This window comes from Odocoileus virginianus, chromosome 32 (assembly GCF_023699985.2).
Source record: "Odocoileus virginianus isolate 20LAN1187 ecotype Illinois chromosome 32, Ovbor_1.2, whole genome shotgun sequence".
In the NCBI taxonomy this organism is placed as follows: Eukaryota; Metazoa; Chordata; class Mammalia; order Artiodactyla; family Cervidae; genus Odocoileus; species Odocoileus virginianus.
In genome coordinates, this window is record NC_069705.1 from 24,377,642 (window position 1) to 24,396,892 (window position 19,251).

General features: G+C 41.3%; 1 protein-coding gene and 1 non-coding gene across 10 annotated transcripts in view; one reads left to right on the forward strand and one right to left on the reverse strand.

Annotated features, from left to right (window-relative positions):
* The window catches only part of MTUS1 (microtubule associated scaffold protein 1), a 203,572-nt gene that overhangs the window by 40,474 nt on the left and 143,847 nt on the right, over window positions 1–19,251 (reverse strand). Inside the window, exon 1 of one of the 9 annotated variants that reach the window (XM_020916802.2) lies at window positions 18,531–18,951. The exons of 7 other annotated variants lie outside the window; for them this stretch is intronic. In XM_020916802.2, the coding sequence (XP_020772461.2) occupies window positions 18,531–18,651 (121 nt within the window). In that variant the 5' untranslated portion in view covers window positions 18,652–18,951. Of the gene's footprint in view, window positions 1–13,456; window positions 13,557–18,530; window positions 18,952–19,251 lie in introns of those variants that run through there. One more of the 9 variants, XM_020916811.2, reaches the window with a different exon arrangement.
* Window positions 9,316–9,442, forward strand: LOC139032687 (U6atac minor spliceosomal RNA). The gene has a single exon (XR_011485263.1). It is a non-coding gene; the product is annotated as a U6atac minor spliceosomal RNA (small nuclear RNA).

The window sequence follows — 19,251 nt, forward strand, 5'->3', positions numbered from 1 at the left end:
GACCCAACTGCTAATGCCTTTCCCTCTTCCTATGTATTTCCTATCAGCTTCCTCTCCTCTCCCTGCTGACGGCCTGGTGCATTACCAAGATTTACACTGTACATGAGTCATTTCCTAATCCCTGATAAATCACCACATATACAGTGAAAATCTACTCACATTTAACCCCTGATCTTTAAATGCACTGCTAAGAGTACTATACTTGAAAAAAAGAAAAATTTTTTCTACTTTATTTTGAACTATAGTTGATTTACAATGTTGTGTTAGTTTCAGGTGTATAGCAAAATGATTCAACGAGAGTTTTATACTCTTCATAAAAAACTTTTATTTATTTTTATTTTTGGCTATGTTGGGTCTTTGTTGCTGTGCAGGCTTCTCATTTTGGTGGCTTCTTTTGTTGCAGAGCCCTGGCTCTGGGGTTGTGGTGTCTGGGCTTAGCTGCTTCGTGGCATGTGGGAGCTTCCCGGACCAGGGATTGAACCTGTGTCTCCTTCACTGGCCAGGCGGATTCTTTACCACTCAGCCACCAGGGAGCCCCGAGTATAACACTCTTGACTATACTATTCTGCTTTCTATCAAATACAAGCTTTGTTGTTTCTTTTTCCCCTTCAAGCAATAATATGGTTTTAAAAAATTGTTTTTTAAGAAGCACATGATAATACTCCAAATCCATCTATGAGGCTAAGTGACTGCTCACTTTCTGTCAGAGTGCCCTGGGAATCACTCTATTTTATACAGAAAAACTGTTCCATCTTGGAACCATTCCAAATGTCTCAGCCACTTTAAATATCAAACAGAATTGGAAAAAGAGGAAAGCAAGCTGCTTAACTTCTTAAAATGAGTAGTCTAAATAATCAAATGTAAATCTGAAAAAATAAAGTCATAAGAAACTAAAAAAAATAAATATTTCTTTATTCTCACAGGCATTCCCTACAGTGTCTACATTCTGTGGTAACAAACCTGAGACCATTTTATAGATGGTGACTACTTTCTCTAATTTTTTTAGAAGAAAACAGTGATTTCTAGAAGGAAAATAAAGAAACCTCAGTATTCATGTCCCAAAAACCAGTGGGAAAATACGTTCAATATTCTTTAAGTTAAAAAAACCCCAAACAAACAGGAAAAGGGCTCTCTTTTTCTATGGTAGCTTTCCATGGTTAAACAACTCATATTTGTATTAATACTTGATAATTCTACTTCTAAAATGACTAAAATACTGTGTTATAAAAATACTTAGAATCCCAGGTGGTCTAGTAGCTAAGACTCCAGGTTCCCAATGAGAGGGACCCAGGTTCCATCCCTGGGCAGGGAACTTAAGATCCCACAGGCTGCAACTAAGACCCAGCGCAGCCAGACAGTTAATAAATCCTCTCAGTGGCCCTCCATAGCAAGGCAAAGTTCATGGATGTGAAAGGCCTAACCTGGACGAAGGCAGCGTCCATAGGGCAGACAAGAACCTAGGCTTCTGTTCCCACCCATTCTGTAAAGTGGAGATGGGGTGGAGATGTAATATTGTTACATAACTAAAAATAAACATTTATGCAGGAATCTTAACAAAATGTTACTTAATTCACCCAAGCCCATTATCTGCTAACTCTTCATTTCAATAAACCTACATACTGGTAAATACCTACCTTTTATATCCTGTTTGATACACTTTTATACAAACAAACAGAAGAACAAAAAACTTCTTTTAATCCTTGACCATCCAGAACTTCCACTGCAATGTATGTAGATATAGGTTCACTTTCCTGACTGATATCATAGCATATGTCTTCCCAGTACTTACTGAAATATGTATTCATTTATCATTTACTGCTCTGAAGTTACCATTTCTTGAGTCCTTAACATTTCATTCTCTTTCTAGGATTTCTATGATAATCAATTTTATTATGTAATATAATATCAGTTCTTAAACCATTAAGTTATGGTTATTTATAAAATCAAGAAATGGAGCTTTTTTATTAACATTTTTGGAGAAAACATTAAGTTAGCTTGCCTAGTTAGTTTCTAGGGGGAATTTTAGTATTAACTAGTCCTGTGCTGATAAGTTATTTCTAAGGAAAAATATGAAATGTAAATTAATTTATCAAGCACTGTTTTTTATACTCAGGATGAAAATACAGGTACTCTTTTCATAGCATCAAAATTTTTGTTCTTCAAATTATCTCTTATGCCAAAGTTGGGCAGCAGCTAAGTATTAATATTTATGTTTGGTTCATTGAGAAGCTAAAAATTTTTAACTGGATTATCAACACTTTCAATTTACAAATCTACAGAAATTATTTTCTTAGTATCATTGTTTGGCTAAATTCCTTGTTATATGTATATACTTTCTTTTATATTTATCTGTTTTTCTCATTGAATGGTTAATTCCATTTCTAACACTGTCAAACATAGGGAGATCAACTTATCTTTTCTTGGTCCAAAGAGATTAACTTTAGTGTTTCTCAATGGACATAGATTTTGGAATAATATATTTACATTGTGTTAAGCATCTGTCAATATTTTGAAAAAGTGTTTAAAAATAAGAGTTGAATTAAGCTTCTGAAGCCATTAAAATGTTTTTTGTATTTTACCTTGCTAAATTTTGTTAAAGGCTTCAAATTACCAAGACAAATATTTTTTTTTACCATCTGAAATCTAATTTGACATTTTTTCCCATATAACTGACATATAACATTATATTAGTCTCATGGTTCACCATATATATCTCAATATATTTCTATATATTGCAAAACTATCACCACAATAAATCTAGTTAACATCTGTCACCATACATAAAATTTCTTGTGATGAGAACTTTTAAGATATACTCTCTTAGCAACTTTTAAAAAAGCAATACAGTGTTTTCAACTTTAGTCTCCATTCTGTACATCTCCACAACATACTTATTTTATAGCTCCAAGTTTGTACCTTTTGAACCCCTTTCCCCGGGCCTGACCAACACTTAGTAATAGTTTTTTTTTTTTTTTTCTCTCCCAGATCTGGCCATGCAACAGTGTAAGCCACTCTTGAGTTTGTGGCTGAATTCAGATGGCTTAGATCCACAAGTGAGTTGGTATCTATATATTTCCTTTATTATATTTCAGTTGCTTTAGCTTTTGGTAAAAAATGGCATTTGTTATGAAAAAGAACATACATATATATGTATATATAACTCAGTCACTTTGCTGCACAGCAGAAATGAACACACACACAATAATGACATTTGTGCTTATGAAAATCCTATTTGTTGCATTTTGTAACTGTTAGTTGTGTCAAGGCATATCTGTTTTTTGAAATTTTAGAAAATTTAGGACCTGACACTATATTTGGAACACTGCTAAAATCACTCTAAATGAACTTATGTAGTTTTTACTGAGGTACACCCTGGAAAAGATCCTGATGCTGGGGAAAATTGAAGGCAGGAGGAGACAGGGGTGACATAGGATGAGATGGCTGGATGGAATCACCAACTCAATGAACATGAGTCTGCGCAAACTCCAAGAGACAGCGAAAGGCAGGGAAGCCTGGAAGCCTTGGCGACTGAACAACCCTGGAAAACATCAACTGTCCAAGTCTGCATCCCAATCATGCACTCTCTGGTTCTTAGCTGCTCCTCATTTGTGCTTTGCCTGGTTACTCTTTCACCTTCAGCCGCAGTTCAGGTTCAGGGTGTGAACGCCTTCTCACTAGAGAGCTGGGGCGGGGACGGGGTGGGCGGGGGGTGGCAGGCAAGCCGCTGCTTCAGGAAAACTCAAGTTCTCCAGGTACCAGCTTCTTTTTCTCTCAGGCTTTCTTAGTGGCCATAGAACCGAAATTTCAAAGTAGGAAACCTCACATACCAACAACGGTTCCTAAATGTCCAGCCATGAAAACCCCAAACACCACACGTAAAATTCAAACACCACTCTGCCCCAGAAAGTAATAGAAATCATTGGAAATTATCATGGACGTCATGATGCAGTTTTCAATGCTACCATGGAAAATCTCACTCAGACATTTAAAATGACTCTGATGATGTCTGCCTGCATAGTGTCATTACCCAGAGGGATGTTTAAGAACATAAAACCTGCTGATAAGGGTTCTCTAACACATCCTGGCACAAACTGTTGGATTCACAGCTAGTAGGGAAGAATATATTCTCTTATGAATCCTACACGGGGTTAAAATGACACCTAATAAGGGGTCTTAATGCAAACTTGCTTGCAGAGAAAAGATGAAAAAAAACAGCCCCAATGTCCATAAGGATTGAAGTGAAGTCAAAGTCGCTCAGTCGTGTCTGACTCTTTGTGACTCCATGCACTATACAGTCCATGGACTTCTCCAGGCCACAATACTGGAGTGGGTGGCCGCTCCCTTCTCCAGGGGATCTTCCCTACCCAGGGATTGAACCCAGGTCTCCCACAATGCAGGCTGATTTTTTCCCCGCTGAGCTACCAAGGAAGCCCCGATAAAGCGAAACCTGCCATGCTGAGCTGTGCTCGGCTGCTCAGTCGTGTCCGACTCTTCGCGAACCCATGGACTATATAGTCCATGGAATTCTCCAGGCAAGAATTCTGGAGTTGGTAGCCATGCCCTCCTCCAGGGGATCTTCCCAGCCCAGGGATCGAGCCCAGGTCTCCTACATTGCAGGTGGACTCTTTACCGTCTGAGCCACCAGTGAAGACTGTCCATAAGTAGAGGTGTGCTTAAATAAATGAATGGTACATTTATACAATGGAACATCACAGCTGTAACAAATAGGAAGCTCTCTGTTAAACCAAAAAAACATGGTCAAGTGCAATGTAGATGATGTGTTTCATTGTATCAAGAGGTATGTACTTTTTTGCTTATAAATTCATAACAAAGCTTTCATATAATATATATGAAAGGACTAACGATGTTTACCTTTTCAGAGAAGACAATAGGAACTAGATAGATATAAAGGTGTTCTAGTGCATTTTTAAATACTTTTAAACCACAAGGTAAATACATTGCAGGCTTCCCTAATAGCACAGTGGTAAAGAATCTGCCAAAGAATGCTCAAACTACCACACGATTGCACTCATCTCACATGCCAGAAAGTAATGCTCAAAATTCTCCAACCCAGATTTCAATAATACGTGAACCGTGAACTTCCAGATGTTCAAACTGGATTTAAATAAGGAAGAGGAACCAAAGATCAAATTGCCAACATCCGTTGAATCACAGAAAAAGCAAGAGAGTTCCAGAAAAACATCTATTTCTGCTTTATTGATTATGCCAAAGCCTTGACTGTGTGGATCACAACAAACTGTGTAAAATTCTTCAAGAGATGGGAATACCAGACCACCCAACCGGCCTTCTGAGAAATCTGTTAGAAGTGGACATGGAACAACAGACTGGTTCCAAATCGGGAAAGGAGTACATCAAGACTGTATATTGTCACCGTGCTTACTGAACTTATATGCAGACTACATCATGCGAAATGCCAGGTTAGATGAAGCACAAGCTGAAATCAAGACTGCCAGGAGAAATATCAATAACCTCAGATACACAGATGACACTACCCTTATGGCAGAAAGTGAAGAGGAACTAAAAAGCCTCTTGATGAAAGTGAAAGAAGACAGTGAAAAAGTTGGCTTAAAACTCAACATTCCAAAAACTAAGGTCATGGCAGCTGGTCCCATCACTTCATGGCAAATAGATGGGGAAACAATGGAAACAGTGAAAGACTTTATTTTTCTGGGCTCCAAAATCACTGCAGATGGTGACTGCAGTCATGAAATCAAAAGACTCTTTCTCCTTGGTAGGAAAGCTATGACCAACCTGGACAGCATATTAAAAAGTAGAGACATTACTTTGCCTACAAATGTCTATCTAGTCAAAACTATGGTTTTTCCAGTAGTAGATGTATGGATATGAGAGTTGGACTATAAAGAAAGCTGAGCACCAAAGAATTGATGCTTTTGAACTGTGGTGCTGGAGAAGACTCTTGAAAGTCCTTTATACTGCAAGGAGATCAAACCAGTCAATCCTAAGGGAAAACAGTCCTGAATATTCATTGGAAGGACTGATGTTGAAGCTGAAGCTCCAATAGTTTGGCCACCTGATGTGAAGAACTAACTCATTGGAAAAGACCCTGATACTGGGAAAGATTGAAGGAGGGAAGAGAAGGGGACGACAGAGGATGGGATGATTGGATGGCATCACTGACTTGATGGACATGAGTTTGAGCAAGCTCCGGTAGTTGGTGATGGAGAGGAAGTCTGACGTGCTGCAGTTCATAGGGCTGCAAAGAGTCTGAAATGACTGAGCAACTGAACTGAACCAATCTGCCCACAATGTGGGAGACTCAGGGTCCATCCCTAGGTTGGGAAGATCCTGTGGAGGAGAAAATGGCAACCCACTCCAGTGTTCCTGTCTGGAAAATCCCATGGACAGAGGAGGTTGGGCTACAGTCCATGGGGTCACAAAAAGAGTCAAACATGACTTAGTGACTAAAACAACTACAACAAATATATTACTACTCAAAATTAAAATGTAGTATTTTTTAAAGGTGGTTAAAATGACTTCTGAACTTCAATCTTTAACTCTTAACCATCAAGCCAACATAGTCAATCCATGTTTTTTCCATGGGGAATCTGGGCAGAAATCTAAATAATGCAGCTTCTATTGAACGTGAATTCTCAGAAGAGATTTACATATCTTCAAGTTTTAACCTAAGAGCAAATAAGCATACAGACTGCCCTCTACCTAGAGCTGGAAAAGCAAGCTGTGACCTCAATCTTCCGCTCCATATACTGTGCTCCCTGAGGACACAGCTGTACCACATGATAGCTGATGACCCAGTTTGAGCATCCTTCCCTCTCTCCTCACTCCTGGACCACTGGAATATCAGAGATGATGCAAAAATCTCCAATGATGCTCAAAGCCCCAGTGCTCACAAACAGAGTACCTCATAATGCCAAAAAACAAGAGTTTCCCTTAAATCCTACTGGATTCATTATTATAGCAAGTCAGCTTAATATGAACCAAACTTTGCCCTTGTGTTCCCTTTATTAACATGTTACCATTTTGATAATACAACTATTTAAAACTAAAAAAAAAAATCTCATTTATTATCTCCATTAACAGGCTATCTAATTGCAAAGAATCAATTTACTCAGAAATCTTAAAACTAAATGTTAACTTTCACATAGATTCAGATGCATGTTGGCAAGATAATTACCACTGTGTGTCTGATCAGACCTTCCTGGACTTCATTCCAATGAAACTGAAACCTCCATCAGGAAAACCAAAGTCCTGAGTCCAGAACATTTGCTCATTTGAAAAATAGCTGGATAACACTGTTTACTCTCTTTGTTCTTTCTACTCAGAAATCTCAGTTTAATAAAATTTCAAACCAGCCTAAAGAACTTATTTATCAGCCTCTTAAAGAAAATAGTTGAAGGAAGAAGAACAGGCCCATGTTTTAGGCTCAGTCACTCAGGCATACAGACCCCCACCCTCAAGGCAAAACACTTATTTCTGAGAGAAAGACTTAACGATTCAGACAGGGACTAACCTAAGCTGCTGAGGATACAACCATCCTAAGGCAAAAACAAGCCACTTACAGAATCTGCTGGCTTTCTGAATATTAAAATCAAGCAAGAGACAAGACGTACAAGGAGAGGTTGCCTTGACTCGAATGAAAAACTACACGTAGCCTTCAGTAACTAACATTTGTTTCATATACCTATTGATTTCTTATTCATTTACTCACCAAACATTTATCAAAATCTACTGTGTGGCTTTGCTGTGGGCAGGTGGACCTGCCTGGTATCTTGGGGGTGGTGAAAGCAGGTATGAGGGCGGTGCCCTACAAAGATACATGAAGACACCTTGTTTCTGATATTCAGCTCTTCCTATTTAACTCACACACACAGCTATCTCTGAAGGTGATAGTCACTGGCTGAGATGTGCCTTCCACAACATTACTGCCTTGAAAACTAAGGCTTGTGGGTTAATAAAACATAAGCAGTGAGCTAACAGGCTTGGCCAGCAGCTTGGACAGACAACTGGTTCCCGTCTTTCTACCTTAATCTGAACCTCCTCATCTAATTCTGTCAGTGTTTGCTCAGCAGTTGAGGATGGCAGTTTATGCTGAGGGGGAAATTCTATGACAACGAGGTCTTAAATGTGAACTACCTAGAAATATGTGCTCTGATAAGAGGGAGCATCCAGTTCTGAAACGATGACCCACATGACCCCTGTGCATTCAGCAAATGTCTGCTGGATGTGCTTCTAGCAAGTTGGTCCTTGTCCTTAAAGGACTTTTCTGCCACAAAGACAGAAACAGGCCACTACTGATGGCCATGTGATAGTCAGGAAAGAGAATTATGTACACAGCGCAGTGAGAGGACAGGGGGAGAAACACCCAGACCTGCGACCAGCAAGAAAGGGTGCTGGAGACACAGTGTGGATAGACATTTGCACGTCTGGCAGACAGATATGAGAGCAGAAAACACCAAGGCAGAGAAGTATGGGAGCCCTGGAGGTCCTGACATTCAGTGCTGACAGCAAAGCAAAAAAAGTAAGATGATGTGGCTGGAAGCATAAACAGGGGCAAGACAGGAGTGCCATGCAACGTTCACTCTGGTAGGAGACCCAGAGCAGTGCTGAGCAAGGGTCTGGAGACACAGCATCTGGGGGGGTGAGCAAAGGTGGGACTCGTGGCCAGGGCAGTGAGAACCGGCAGGAAATGACGAATGTGTTTACGAGGCAGAGCAGGACACCTTAGCGACCAGCTGGATCAAGAGGAATGCCGGGTAAGTCACAGTTTCCAGCTCGGAAGTAACACACAGAGGAGCAGATTAGCATCTGAGAATCAGAGGGAGGGCAGAGGGACCCAGTGGGCAGCATCCTGACACTCTAATACTCTGCTCCTCATTCTCCAAAAAGATGCTATTCTCGTCTCACCAGCCCCATAAGACTCTCCAAGTGGACTTGTCAGCTGGGGTGTTTTCCCCAGGAACAAATCAGTTCTTTATTTCCCCTTGTCCCAAATGCTGCCCCTAATATAAGCCAGGACTTCCCTGGTAGCTGAGATGGAATCTGCCTGCAATGCGGGAAACCTGGGTTCGATCCTTGGGTTGGGAAGATCCCCTGGAAGAGGGCACACCAACCCCACTCCAATATTCTTGCCTGGAGAATCCCCATGGACAGAGGAGCCTGGTGGGCCACAGTCCATGGGGTCACAAAGAGCTGGACACGACTAAACCCAGTACACACAGTACAAGCCTATGAACACACACTTTCCCAGCTGGATGAACTGTATATCCACAGAAATCTAGACGGTCTTACCAAGATTTTATAAGAAATCATTACTCAGTGTTGTACGAAAGGAGGAAGTTAGCATCTGCCTTGACGAGAGTGGAAGAAGCCCTCAAGCCTAACAACATGCATGTTATAGTTAAGGCGCTGACACTTGCTTCGTGGCATCTAACCACTATTTAAATAAGCAAGCTAAGAAACAAATTAGTGTCATTAGCTTAAATTTATATACAAACCTTTTCAATATTCCTTTCACTATGAGTTTGCTCTAGAAGAGCTCTTAGTAATCATAATTTAGAAGCCCCACGTAGCATTTTTCTATTTCTAGGTAGGTATGGCATTTGCTTACTGTGGAACATTTCAAGCTCAACAAAGCACAGTGTTTAGACTTTTAAAATTACCCAAGGTAGTTCTTTTGGAGGCAGATAGGGAGAAGTGCCTTAAGATACCTATTAAAATTTTATAATACTAGATTGTTGGACAGGCTGCAGTGCCGTGTATCATATGTAAAATGGTTTTACTTTTTAATTTCAAAAGTATATTACAGGATAGAAGGCATGTTCCTATTAAATACTCTTATTTCAGGATAATTATTGCTTAGACAACTTTTCCTGCAAAACCAACCAAACTTGATCTTAAACATTTTTCATGTGGCTGGCAGGGAAAGAAAAGCACACTTCTCATGTTCTTAAAATGGACTACTAACTGTAAATACAAGTTAACAGAAATTTATTACATTTGAAAGTTTTTTTTTTTCAGAAATACTTTTAAGAAAGTATCAGTTCTGTCGATTTGTTGACTAATTTTCCATCAATTTGTTTCTAAATAATAGAAGTGCACCTTAATATGTTAAATTTCTGGATTTGTTTCAGGACTAGAAGAGCATACTGAAAATACCTGCAAGTAATAAAATTTCATGCCTGTAACATTAAAAATTCCAAAGATGCCAAATGAAAATATTTTAAATCATCTAACAAGTATAAATTTCATCTGAAACATGAATTTTATAGTAGGGGAAGAAAATCTGAATTTTTATCTTAACTTAAAATAAGGAACAAGCGTCTCTTGTTATACTTGTTTACAATGTATATGAACAAACTGGAGAAGTCTTTCCCTGGTAGCTCAGTTGGTAAAGAATCCACCTGCAATGCAGGAGACCCCAGTTTGATTCCTGGGTCGGGCAGATCCACTGGAGAAGGGCTAGGCTACCCACTCCAGTACTCTTGGGCTTCCCTGGTGGTTCAGCTGGTAAAAAATCTACCTGCAATGTGGGAGACCTGGGTTTAATCCCTGGGTTAGGAAGATCCCCCGGGAGAAGGGAAAGGCTACCCACGCCAGTATCCTGGCCTGGAGAATTCCATGGACACGGGCCTGCAGAGAAGTCGGACACAACTGAGCAACCTTCACTTTCACTTTCCTCAGAGCACAAGGAGGAAGATAAAGATGTGACTGAGGTGTCACTTCACAGGATGGGAGCCCTGGGACTGGCTCTTTCTCTTTGTTACTAAGCAAATGACCCAAAATATTAAATGCAAGCCATCATATGAACTTTCATTTTGTTTTTGTCTGAAGGATCATTTTGTCTGAAGAATCGTAATAGGAACCTAAGAAGATGCCTGGCATCACAAAGCCGAGCTGTGCTGTTGATTTCAGCGATGACGGCGTGCGCCAAGATGTCCCTTTAAATTTACCACATGGATGAACACGGTACCAGGAATAACACTCTTGTCACAAGGAACCATTTCCAAAAACAAGAACAAACAAAACTCTACATGGCCCTTTTTGCTGTATCCACTGCAAGCACATGTACCTTGTTAGATCTTTAAAAACTGTCTTTTCTGGACTTTTCCACTTGGAGCTAGCCAGCTTAGGTGAGGTCACCATTGTGCCAGTGAGGCCAGGCCCCGTGGGTCAGGGCTCCACAACCACAGACGGTGGCCCTAACATCGCGGCCATGAGCAATCACGTGTTCTTCATCAAGCAGGGCCCCCAGCAGAGCAGCAGGGCTGAAGCAAGGCACCTGCAGACGAAAGATCTGCGTGGGGAAAATAGATCTCCAAAGTGGACCAAAAATCTGCTTACTGTGAATGAAAGACCATAGACTACCTTTAACAGACAGTAGAAACAAAAGTTGGAATAGCCCATTAAAACATTCCACATTAGGAACTTCTACAATACAGATGGCCTCCTGGTGGCTCAGAGAGTAAGCAACACGCCAAGGCGGGAGACCTGCATTTGATCCCTGGGTTGGGAAGATCCTCTGGAGGAGGGCATGGCAACCCACTCCAGTATTCTAGCCTGGAGAATCCCATGGACAGAGGAGCCTGGTGGACTACAGTCCATGGGGTTGCAAAGAGTCCGACACGACTGAGCGACTCAGCACAGCACTGCACAGATACTATAAATAATAAATAAAAAGAGAATGTTGTTCCCAAAATATTAACCAGTTATGGAAAAACAATTTGAGCATGAGATGTCTAAAACTCAGGTAACAAGGAACAATAGGAAACAGCCCAGTCTGCCACGCAAAAAGAAGCTTTATTGGTATTAACGTTACCCGGAGCTACATAACTGATGCCTCTTACAAAGGACTCTCATGTGCTAGGGCTTCCCCAGTGGTTCAGATGGTAAAATATCACCCACGGTGCAGGAGCCCTGGGTCTGAGTCTAGGGTCGAGAAGATTCCCCTGGAGAAGGGAGGGGCTACCCACTCCAGTATTCTTGCCTGGAGAATCCCATGGACAGAGGAGCCTGGTGGGCTACAGTCCATGGGATCTCAGGACAGTCAGACAGGACTGAACAACTAACTCTTTCTTTCTTTCTCAGGTACCAAAATAGCCCAAAGTATCACCTAAGCTAAATAAAAAAATAATGTCCAATTTTGGATACATTTAAAACCACACCTGTTGTCTTTTTACCTAAGAAAACAGTAATGTGCATGCTATTAATAAAATACTATCACTAGCTGTGAAACATGCTTTAGAGCTAATAAAAAGTACCATAATCTGTATTATTTCATGTATATGCTGATTCTCTACTATCTAAAACTCAACCTAAATATTTCAATGTTTCTAATAAGCATTTACTATATATGTTTCCCTTGCCACATTCTTCCATTTTTTCCAGGTGAAAAACACTGCTATACTTCCCATTCTAAATCCAACTTCAAACTATACTGTATGGTTTATTTTCTATGTTTATGTGAAAACAGATACCACATTAAAGCACAATTTGGCATGGTAAAACTACCTTTTTCTTTCAACATCTAACTTTTAAAGACTTATCAAAATATTACCTATTATGAGTAAAAATTCATTTAACATATCACTGCTCTCTTAAATAGACTGCAAAAACTATGAAAGGGCACATTTTAATGTCATAGCAAAGCTGAAGCTATAAGACTGCCATACGTAAGAGTTCAGTATCAATATATGCCAAGACATTTTTTAACATAATGCCATTCACAAAACCAGTTCTCAGTAAATGCTTATCGATGTGGCATGAGGCCAGGGTAACTTTCAAAGCTGCCTTCCAGGAAACTGAAAAGAAAATTGTGGATTCACAGAAGCGATAAAAATGGGGTGGTAGAAGGCCGTATCTCTCCTCTATTGTTCTTGAATTTGGTCCTTTTGATGTCTTTTTGCATTCTACAAATGACTGAATATTTTAATTTCTTACAAAAAATTGTAAATATATATAGTTATTTTATGGAAGCTGTCCAAAATGCTTTCACTGGCTTCTATATTTTGTAATGTGTGAGGGAAACACAGAGAAATTAATATTTAGCATCACCTTAATGCATGACTAGGAGCCCCACCATTTATGTTCCTAGTAAAATATATCTTTTATTAACACATTTTAAATACATAAAACCACATTTAAGGTTGAGAACATTTTTTTTCTCAGTGTATTATAACTGAAAATTAATTCATTTAAGAGAGAAAAATCAAATATTAACCTCTATGTCCAAACAACAAAATAACTTGAAAATGTCCAATTAACATAGCTACAAACTAAGTGATCATTACCAAAAAAAAATTCATATCCTAAAAGAGAAGAAACAATGAGGTGTGTTGCAAGATTCAACTTGTTAGATGATATACTGCCCTTATTTACAAGCCAAGAGTATTAGCTTTTGAGAAATTAGCTTTGCCTTTTCTGTGGCAATTGCTATAATAGGGCTCTAATCTCTCTTTACCTGCATGCACCATAGAGACTGGAGAAGTCAAACACAATTTCCCAGCTTCCTTTGCAGGAAGAAACAGCCATGTGACTGAGATTTAGCCAATGAGATGTAAGCATGAGTGATACGGCACCGCCCCTTCCCTGGGTCTTGTTTTTACTGCCTGCAGCAGCCATTGTGAGATCACGAGGCAACATTCATGAGAAAAAGGCTAAGAAAATAGCATAGGTGGTTAATCCTGACATTGCTGAGCCTCTGAACAAGGTAAGAGCTGCTTCTTGCTAGGTGAGACAAATAAACTCCTTCTAAGTCAAGCTGTCTTAACAAACTGCATCTAAAAGCATTTCTGGGGCTTCCCTGGTGGCTCAGTGGTAAACACAGGTTCGATCCCTGATCCACGAAGATCCCACATCCTGCAGGGCAACTAAGCCCTGTGCGCCACAACTATTGAGCTCATCTTCAGAGTCCACAAGTCCTGAAGCCAGAGCGCCCAAGGGCTTGTGATCTGCAACAAGAGAAGCCTCAGCAATGAGAAGCCTTTGCAGCAACAGAGACCACACACAGCCAAAAAGAAAGAAAGAAAGAAAACTATTTTAAAAGCATTTTTGTTGGACAGTCTGAAAAATGAACACCAAACATAAGAACATTACAATGACTTTCATTCTAATTAAACACTTAATCCTGTTCCGCCTCACTCTTACCAAATGCCTAGGCAAAATGGTTCTCTTTAGTGTGGCTTCAGGTAAATGAAAATATCTTGTGTTATTAATAATACTCCTCCCGCCTTTCCTCAGAGTATGTGTAAATACACACCTCCCCTCTTTGCTTAGAGTAATGGCTTTTACTCTTAATAGCTCAGCAGAAAGAATTTTCTTGGTGCAGTGAATTGCCTTCACTTGGGTCAATGAGAATATCGACTCTGAGGTTCAAACTGGCACTTTTCATAATGATGAGTACAAGTATCCAATCTCCAGCTGCACAGAAAACCCAGATTCCAACAGAACTGGAGGTAAGGAACATTTCTACAGAGACAATTCCTTTCCCTCTGCTGACTCATAAGATGGAAATGAATATGTTGAGGCAAAATTCTGAGCTACACTGAACTGGGTGCTTGGTGAAGTCAGTGAAACCACTTTTGGACCTCTTAGCAGGTGTGGGCCCTCCTGGGATGCTACCATCTTCACCTACTCTGGACATCCTGCAACATCACCCAAAACTGACACATTCACACTCATTCCTCGCATCTATTTAACAGAGGAAACTATATCCTGGACTGGACAACACACTTTGCCAATCAAGTTATTAATACTACAGCATACAGCGCCCTGCACAAGGGTTGCTGAAAGGGCCCATTCCATCTGGAGCCCTATAACCACCACCTTATTGCTGGCAGTTCCCCCTCCACAGTCCATGCTCCAGTGTGTTAAAATTCTTTCATTTTCTTGAAGGAGCTCACCTTCAAGGTTTCCCTCACCTCCAGGCTTTCACATGGTATTTTCTCTCCCTGGAACACCCTCTGTTTCTTGGCTAATTCCTCCTATCCTGGGGTCCCAGCTGACGTGGCTCTTCTCATGGAAGACCTGGGGAGTCAGCCTCGCCTGCCGGGAGCTGCCTGGACACCTAGTTCGTATTGTACCATGACTGTCTGATGTTCTTTGTCTGACTCCGTGGTAAACCGTGGGCTATGGGAAGGCAGGGGGCTATGTGTGATTTAGTCCTGGCTACAATATCAGCATCTGGCATTGTACCTGCCACAGAGGACATGTCTAACAAATACTTGTTTATGAAATGAATGACTTGACCCTGCAATGTGAAAAGATAGTTTGGAAGCAGGGGAAAGGCTGGTTGGTGGCAAAGACCAAACCTATAAGATCCTTCAAAGAGCTCCAAAATATTAGACTGAGTGATAACAAAACTGTTGATACTTGACTGTTGTTTTACCTCTAAGAAGCGCAATTTCAAATGCTTCAGCCTAATAATAAAGCCTGAACTAGAGTAGGCAGAAGGCTTCCCAGGTGGTACAGTGGTAAAGAACCCACCTGCCAATGGAGGAGCCACCAGAAACTCAGGGAAGATCCCTGGAGGAGGGCATGGCTACCCACTCCAATATTACTGGGCTTCCTTGGTGGCTCAGTTGGTAAAGAATCTGCCTGCAATGCAGGAGACCCCGGTTCGATTCATGGGTCGGGAAGTTCCCCTGGAGGAGGGCATGGCAACCCACTCCAATATTACTGGGTTTCCTTGGTAGCTCAGTTGGTAAAGAATCTGCCTGCAATGCAGGAGACCCCGGTTCGATTCATGGGTCAGGAAGTTCCAGTGGAGGAGGGCATGGCTACCCACTCCAGTATGCTTGCCTGGAGAATTCCCGTGGACAGAGGAGCCTGGCGGGCTACAGTCCCTGGGGTCACAAAGAGTCAGACACCTGGAGTGACTTGAGCATGCCCGCAGAGTGAGAGAGGGTAGAAACAACAGCGATTTTACAAGAGAGAGTCTTAGATTCTTGCAACCTATGAATTGTGGTTCAGTGAGAAAGAACAGTGGGGGCTTTGAGGACATACTAAGGGGCAAGCAATGGTGGTGTGAAGAGAAAGAAATCAGGAGTATTCACTGAGTTTGGGAGATAAGCAGAGAACTCGTTGAGATAAGAATAATTTTCAGGTGTCAGCAACACATCAAGGACTTTTAAATCTGGACCCAGAAAATTCACAGAATTTGAGGCTGAAGGGAACATGGAAATCATCTCGTCTGATTCCTTTATTCTGTATCCCTGTTTGGCTAAGTGATCAAGGTCACTGACTTGGTTAGCAGCAGAACCAAGGCTACAATGCTGAGCTCTTGGAATCCAGGCCAATACCACAGTCAGTGCAGCAACCAACAGCAACGCCACCTCTTTTTCTACCGCTTACCACCCATGTGGATAAGAAGAACTGCAACTACTTCGATCTATTTTTTATTGGAAGATTTCTCAGACCCTCTAGTTATGTAAAATGGATAAGCTCACAAAAGGTTCTTACTCGGGTAAGTAGAATTATATTCTTTACATAATTATAAAATGCTTCCTACATGCAAAACTTTTTTCCATCGTGGCTATTCACTAGACCTAATAGAATTACAGCAAGATTCACAGCTGGAAAAATCTAAAAAAACAAAAACCAAAACCAAGAGGTCCCAGGTTTTAGTCCTATCTCTGCCAGTGGCTGTATGTCCTTGGGCAAGTTAACTCACCTCTCTGGGCCTCTGACTTCCTGGTGTAAAATCGGGTAAACTAGACCACCTCTAAGTACACTCTAGCTCCAGAAACTACGATGGCCATCAAATGACTGTTTCAAAATATTTTTATGTAAATTAAAAAAATAAAACGTGCCCCAAGGGTCACTGTTAGTCAAACTCTGGTAATAAAAGCTTTAAGCTGCCCTGTAAAGCTATCTGCTTCATAAAAATAGTAGAAACAACCTAAAATGTTTGCTAATGAAAGATTGGTTTAAATCATGGCTCAGTCAGCAACGGGATGTTACATGACTGCTAAAACGCACGTGGTAGATAAATGCGTTAACATGCAAATCTAAGATACGTTCATGCTTAAAAATAAGCGATAAAAGAGTATATATTATGCTTCCATTTCTGTAAAACAAAAAGGGGTAAAAAAAGCTTACATGGGCTTACACATGACTAGAAAAATTTCTGGAAGGATAAACAAGCCCCCACGAGCGTGGCTGCATCTGTGGAGAGGGCACGGGGCCTGGGTAAGAAATATACTCACCTGGAACTGTACAACCTTCTGCACTGTCTGATTTTCTTTTTAACTTGGAATGTGGATTGATTTTAAGTTAAAATTACAAGCCCCTTGGGAGCTATTTTAGATTGCAGATTGTTACAAATACAGGGTACCCTTTTATCTTTATTTTTCACCTTTCTACTCTTTAACATTGAGAAAAAGTGAGAGTGGCATATAGGCTAGGAGAGACACAGCCACTGTTTCCCTTGGAACTCATTCCATTCACCCTCAGCTGTCAGCTCAGACCGAGAGGGAAATGCTGGCAAATTCCTGTGACAGGTCAAGGGGAGTTATGAAACACGAGGAAGAGGTGCTGGAGAAAAACGGGAATTATCCCACGGAGCAGGGAGATGCCCCTGGGAAAACTAAAAGCAGTCCGCTGAGAAGAGTCACTGGGGACAGAGACGGAAAACCAGGCCCAGAAGGGCCGGCATTCATGGGGAACAGAACATCTACTCGGTATTTACACACTCAGAGGATAAAGCACGGTTACCACTAACCAGCCCAGATTCAAAAGATCAGCACTCCTGTGTTTATAGCATGAAATCAACTTAATTGACCATAGTTGCAATTATATCCAAACAACAGGCAGCGACAGGAGGCAAATGGATCCTCTAAAAGTGGGCAGGCAGGTGACATGTGCCTAAAATATACCCTGCATTCATTTCCATCTCTAGGCACAGAAAATAAAAAGCAGATACAAGCATGAAGATCAGAGGCTGTCTTTTGTGATTTGCAAACATTTTCGCCATGAAGCTTGGAAAACTTAATTTGTGGTTTATTTCCTACCTGTCCACAGCCATTATGATGCCTTACTTCAGCAATGTCGAGAACATAGCGATTGTTTAGTATACCAAACCAGCCTGTCACGACCTCAGTGAGGAACTACAGAACGAAAAACTCTGGAACCCTCTCTTTTCATCGCCTTCTTTAAAGCAAAGAGAACTAGTTGTCTTGATTTACCTGGCTCCCATTTCCGAAATCGTGTGAAGGAAAATGTAACCAAACAGGTGCTGATTGTTTTCCGGATCTGGCTGGTGTCAGAGCAAAGAGCTGGGAGCAGCCAGGCAACAGTTCAGCTTTCAACGAACAAACCAAGCAGACAGCAGCTTACAGACAGGAGAAGTACTAGGCACATGTGTTGAAGCACAAGAGAAAGCTGCTTGTTTTGACAAATTATGCCTGGTTCTCCCATTAGAGCCTTCTCTCCTCGATAATCTGCCCCCTGAGGAAATTTCTGATAAGCACCTGCCAGGTAACCGAGCTGGCCCCCCCACCCAGGGTAACATACGCAGAGAGGTGTGCGAGACAAACCTGTGTGGAAAATGACAGCGCTTTTCCGAAACCCTGAGGGAAGTCGCAGATTCCGCAGCAACCCTTTGGCAGTCAGTCGGACGTGAATGGTGGACAAGGAGAACTTGGGAGACAACAACATGTCTTCAGAGCAGGTGGGAAGGAAATTTCACAGGAGAACCGGCTCCCCACACGCGCTCTCACATGCTGTCTTTTCCAACCCTGCACTCTTCTTCCAGGCCAAGACGCAGAGCGAGAGAAAACATGCCTACATGCCAGACGCTGCTCACCGTGCCCGCAAGAAAGAAAAGCCCCGGAGCTATCCAAGTGCTTCTGGCTTCGGCTTCCACTGCCAGATGTTGCTGAAACAATGCTTTTCCTCTGAAGCAACTCCTCCGAGCGGCCCCAGCAGTCAGCAGCCTCTGAATGACGTCACGCTGAACAGGCCGTGGGGCTGTTACGGTTTTCATCAGAGATGGTGAAGGGGAGGAGAAAGTGGGTGGTCTTAGGCGCTTTACATAACAGCCAGTAATGTCACCGGTTTGGTGATGGCTTGGAGGATTCTTAAGGGGAAACAACTACTTCGAGGCGTGCCTAGTACTTACTTAGCAATTATAAAGAATTAAGACTTCATTAAAGTAGTCTGTGTTCTGATTTTTTAAATTGTAATTAGATCTATAATTTAAACTGTAATTATATACACACACACTAGTAGTAACAATGGGCTTTTCAGATATTTTAC